Consider the following 6,000-nt stretch of genomic DNA (forward strand, 5'->3'; position numbering starts at 1 on the left):
CTTCCTATAGAGGGCAGTTCCGAGTGCCAAGTTACATTGACGACGTTATTTTATTGCGTGCTTGATCCAAAATAGACGGAATTTAAATGCCCGTATAGACTCTTCTTCGTCGATTTCCTGACTCATTGGACTATTCGTTCTATACTGCCCCCGCACTATCTACGGTGGTAGTGCTCAGTTTTGATCATCCGTCAACCGACAAAATGAACACAAGCTACACGGGAAATGTGTATAAATGGCTCTTTACGGCTACAGACATTCAAATGAAATGCTTTTCGTTCAATTTTGGCGCTTTTTCCGCGTTACAGCTGTAGCGCCGCTCAGGTATCCGGTATTCCAAGTCGTATTAACTGATCAATCAAAACAATTCGTCATTGTTCCGTTTGATTCCCGCGTCGGACGTCGCGCTCACGACTCTTCCAGTGACGACACCCTCTGACCAATCCGTGGCCGGCCGGCAAGTCTGTCGACGACACATTTTAGCATTGGCTATGTTTGCTACGTTAGCATCTGCTAAAGTAAAAGTTGTGTAAACTTGAGACAGTAACTGTGACGACGCGCTGAATCCATCCAGTGAGGCCAGATGTGCTAATGGTTTCCAGAGAGTACCGGAGACACTGTCCAGCCGAGAGGAAGCTAGGTGAACACCGCTGCTTCACTTCCTGCACTTTAATTAGAACCAAATGAAAAGGCCGACCCCCCCCCCCCCCCCCCCCATCACCCCCCCCCCTCCAGTCCACTCTTAATTGACTTAATGGTTGAATGGTGTCCCGCTCGGCTGGAGCTGCAGGGGAAGCCTCATTAGCACTCTTGCTTTTCAGCAGGAGCCACAAAACAAATCATCAATCGCAGAGCGGACAAATGCGCTCGTTAAAGACTTAAAAGGTTAATTATGGATCGGCCACAGAGCGCTTTCTGAAGTTCATCACCCACATTTTGACTCGCAGTGGTGATCCGAACGCTTTGTGTGCGACCGAGTCGGTGAGATCATTATCTTTAAAATGAAATAAAACAGTGGTGTAAATAGAGTAAATACGGCCTTTTCACAGGAGGCAGATTTAGTCCTAATAAGATAATTTGCCCTCTCATCGTCCTCTTCTTCTTCAAATATACTTCACACACTGGTTAAGTGACATTGGATCTTCGAGATCTTCTACAGATCTAGAACCTCTAGACCTTCTACAGAATATCTAGATCTTCTACATATCTAAAAGGTCTAGACCTTCTACAGATCTACAACCTCTAGACCTTCTACAGATCCACAACCTCTAGACCTTCTACAGATCCACAACCTCTAGACCTTCTACAGATCTACAACCTCTAGACCTTCTACAGATCTACAACCTCTAGATATTCTACAGATCTAGAACCTCTGGATCTTCTACAGAACTAGAACCTCTAGATCTTGGATCTCCAAGATTTTCTACACAAAATTCCTCAGCTCCACTCAGAACACATACCCTGACCAGAGGAAGCTGGCGTACCACTGATGGAACACACACCACAGTTTGAGAACCTCTATAAGGCAAAAAAAGTGCTAAGGTTTGACAAAAACATACAAAAAGAGACTCAATTTTTTAATTTCGTGTCCTACAAACAGGACTTTAACATGGATTTGGTTCTGCTTTTGCAGATTTAAGAGCTTCAACTCTTCTTGGACGACTTTCCTCAAGATTCTGAAGTGTTTTTATGGGGAATTCATGAGGTCTGATGTTAGACGAGACCTGGCTCACCATCTCTGGTCCAGTTCTGGTCCCACAGGTGCTCAATGGGGTTGAGGTCGGTCAAGTTCTTCGTCAAGTTGGAATAGAGAAGGCACTTCACCTCAAAGTGTTGCAAAAACAAAGTCGGAACCATAGTATTATCCAGAAAGTACGGTATGCTGAAGGTTGAGATTGTCCTTCACCTGAAGGTGTGACCCCCACCTTTGTCCGTATCGTGGAGATGTTAATACCGACGACGACTCGTGGTGAAGGGAATCAGAATCTCCTCCGAGAGTTGGACTTATACAATATTCAGCGTAAATGTGAAACTATAAGGTTAATTAGTACAAGTCTTCAAGATCACAGCACCTTCATCGTGGATTTACTGTCACCCCAGTGCATGCTGGGACAGTCTCCAGCCCTTCTGCTGCTGTCCCATGTGGATCCTTTTTTTTTTTTTACTCATTATTCCTCTCATTATTTCCTCACAGGTGACGCAGATCCAGCACCGAGGTTGAGCTCGGACTCATTTGTCCGGTTAAGGTCGCCGACGTCTCCTGAGCGTCTGATTGGTTTGGACAAGCCTGTGTGGGCCTGTGTCACGCTGAAAAAAACTATTCATTAATTCTTTTTTTTTTTAAGACGTCACATCTGATTTCACTTCCACAAAGAAAGTAATTTCCATCCCTTTCATTGTTAATGAGAAATATGTGACTATTGCTTTTTTCCACCTCCTCCTTGATAAATGTTGAAGATTTAATCTGCATGAAATTAAAACGTAAAAGCACCGCTCGTCCCTCCTAGCTAAAAATGCGATAGTTTAATTTAATAAAGAGTGTACTTGTATGATGTATCGACAGATTAGCTTTAGATTTTACATCACAGCACTCACGCTTCTGTCAATTCACTGCTGCTTCTGTTGGGGAGTTTTAAGGATGTTATTTGAAATCCTTCATTTGAACGTATACAACCTGGCAACCGTAAACCAGCAGCTCTTAAATCCCAAGAGCTGAAAACACTAATTTTCCCTATGGACTTTTACTTCAAATTATTCTTCAAGATGTAGAATTAAATTCAAGGTGTAAGTGAGCCTTTTAAATTAAATTAAAGAAAGAACACAGGCCCTAACTCATCAATGAGACCATAGAGGTAGATTTGCGGTGGTGCTACAACACCATCTAGTGGTGATTCGTTGTAAAGGTCAGCAGAGTCAGTCAGCCAATGTTAGTTTGTTTGAAACTTACACATAATTTCGTCAGTAAGTTCCCTGAGAGCGTGTTTGTCAAACATCTAGATTCCAAATTTGTTTTACATTCTAATCTTCCCAACTCTTCCTTTTTTTGCAAGAGCTGGGAAACAGGTCACACTGGTTAAACTGGTTTTTAGAAAGCAGTTTACTCACACGCCCTTTGTAGATGTCTCTAAATGTGATAAATCCATGCAACAGAGCCATACACCACAATGTGTAAAAATGTTGCCTTTATTCTGAACCCAATAATGACAAAGTTCTCTCGTTCAAACCGATGTTCCTCGACATGCTGTGCAACTCATGCAACTGCAAACAATGGTTTGTACGTTTAAAAAAATGATTCCGTTCGTCGCCATGACGACTCCTTCCACCACCCGCAAAGATTAAGACTGAAGCCAATCCACAGTGGGGAAGGGGATGGCAGTGACAGAAAGAAGAAGCTAATGAACGAGCAAGAACTGAAAGAGAGCAATGGAAAAAAAACTGCAGATGCCCAAACAAGAGCTTTATTAAAACACCACTTTGAACATGGGAATGCCACAAAAGTAAGATTAGACACAAAAACTGCAGCACCAAGAGAAAACAAAAAAGCCAAACACACGAAAAATGAGCTTCTCTGAAGCCACTTTTAAAAAATACCCCAGGTGAGTAAATGCAAGCTCAACCACACAAACGACTCCTACAGGTGTTCTAATCTAAGACAAACGACCACGCGACGCGACGTCCGCAGCTCGGCACTTCAGGTTATACGGTCTTCTGCTGGCCCTTCTTTCCAATCAGAGACTTGTGGATGTGGGGGATCACACCTGCACACAGGTAAACACACCAGTCAGCAACAGTGAATCAGCAAGATATGAAACAAAGAATGCGACAAAACGGTTACTCTTGTACATTTACAGCTTCTATTTGTGCTTCAGTTACATTCAGCATTTTGCCAACTAGAGCTGCAATGAGCTCTAAATATCAATATTCAACTAAACTGGTTTGAGTGAGATTTTACTTTTGCAAATTGAACAAAAAGTTATGCACGTTCAATACCTTTAAACCCGAATATCTTTACTTCTATGCCAGTGTTTACGTGTGCTTTTCATAGACCAAATTAATAATATAGATATATAATAATATAACATAAGTCATTGTCAGATTACAAACCATACTGGAGGTGTTTCAGCCTATTTTCACCTTGTAATTCTTTTATCCCCCTCATCTGTTAGTAAAGATTCATTACCTCCAAGCCATTTTAGCACCAATTCGTGCAACAAGTACATTTTTAAAAAACTCCAGCTCATTTTTCCAATACTACAAGATCTATTTTAGCCTTAGCCTTGTTTAAAATGAATGCATTTAGTCTGTAAGTACCATGAGGTTGACATAACATTTTAAACTATAGATCATTTCACATGCATACTATTCATATTGACAATACAACATAACATAAACATTTAGCCATTGTAATCAAGTACTGTGTATATATAAATAAAGCATTCCCTGTATTCCGTATACAGATACTTCTGAATAACAGCAGCACAAATATTGAACTCCTCAAAGCACAAACGTGTTTTTATTTACCTCCTCCAGCAATGGTTGCCTTGATGAGTGAATCCAGCTCTTCGTCTCCTCTGATGGCCAACTGCAAGTGGCGCGGTGTGATACGCTTCACCTTCAGATCCTTAGATGCGTTTCCTGCCAACTCCAGGACCTGAAATTGAGCCAGACTTTTTAAACATCATTTTCACGAGTCACGGTTTGTTTTAACCCGCTGAAAAAAATACAATTACGGTTCGGCGTTACCTCAGCGGTAAGGTATTCGAGGATGGCGGCGCTGTACACGGCTGCGGTGGCTCCCACTCTGCCGTGGCTGGTGGTTCTTGACTTGAGGTGTCTGTGGATACGACCCACCGGGAACTGTGGCGAGAGGAGAGCGGGGTTAGAGCGGGGCTTCGGCGCGGAGAAACAAAGGGTTGAGTGGCCTGGCGGCGAGAGGCGGCCACCAGCGGGGTTACCCCCCTGCTAACAGGCGCGAGCGCCGCCAACAGTCAATGAATGAACGTGGAGTCACAAACCTGCAGTCCTGCTCTCTGGGAGCGCGAAATAGCCTTGGTCTTGGTCTTCCCCGAGTCTTTTCCTGCTTTACCACCAGCCTGGAAAACATCGACACTGCCCGTGAGCCAACAGCCGTCACAAGTGTACATCACCCACGAATAAACAGCGGACACAGTTTAACGCTCCGTTAGCATTTCTCTAGCTACAGCCAGAAAGCTAGTTAGCAGCTAATGCTACGAACGTTAGCTTCTAGGCTAATAAAACAGCTAACACTAGCGGCTAACAGCTAATGAATGAAACGCGGCAGTTATTTTCTCAGCGACAAACATACAACTCGTACGTATATTTGCCCTCGATGTATCGCTAAAACAACACGAAATACACACCATGTTTAATCTGCGTAATAAACTCCCACCGCTGCGGATCCGAAACGAAAAGATTTACAACCGCGGACCGACTGCTAGTAGCTTGGACTACAACGCCCGCCTACACTGTCCCCGTATATATAGCTAATCTTTATCCGGGGAAACTGAATAGAGAGCAAGAGCCAATCAGCGACGAGAAACTTCGCTATGCGGGAAAAGTTGCACATTTCCGTTGAAAGGAATCATGGGTAATGTAGTGCTCGCATTCAAACTATCGATCCCCAATGTTTCTTTTATTTTCGTCACATTTAAATTAAATAAATGACCTGAATTTAACACAGTAATTCCGTTTGTTTTGTTTGTTCTCATTTAAAATGTATAATTCTTGAAAATGAACTTTCTTTATAAATTCCGTGATTTAATCATGACTTTATTAATACACGTTTAAACAGTATACTACTCAGTTTAGTTTATGTTATGTTTGTAAATGTCATCCCTTTTAATTTCAATTATCTATCAATGGAAACATACTTTTACATTTTCTGTTTTAATTTTCCTAATACAATATATTTACATGTATTACTGCATATTTTTATTCAATAATCAATTATAATCTTGTTATATGAAAAAGGAGTGTAAT

The 6,000-nt window shown here is 42.0% G+C and overlaps 1 protein-coding gene across 1 annotated transcript; it reads right to left on the reverse strand.

The window, feature by feature from the left end:
- Positions 1-3,366: 3,366 nt before the first annotated feature.
- On the reverse strand, positions 3,367-5,487 carry LOC310939114 (histone H2A.Z). Its single transcript, XM_083903781.1, has 5 exons — positions 5,382-5,487; positions 5,016-5,093; positions 4,744-4,857; positions 4,522-4,651; positions 3,367-3,758 (listed from the first exon to the last, which is right to left on the reverse strand). The coding sequence occupies exons 1-5, from the start codon at positions 5,382-5,384 to the stop codon at positions 3,697-3,699; spliced, it is 387 nt and encodes a 128-aa protein (XP_083759907.1). The 5' UTR covers positions 5,385-5,487; the 3' UTR covers positions 3,367-3,696.
- Positions 5,488-6,000: the final 513 nt, after the last annotated feature.

This window comes from Microchirus variegatus, assembly GCF_963457635.1.
Source record: "Microchirus variegatus genome assembly, chromosome: 2".
Classification (NCBI taxonomy): Eukaryota; Metazoa; Chordata; class Actinopteri; order Pleuronectiformes; family Soleidae; genus Microchirus; species Microchirus variegatus.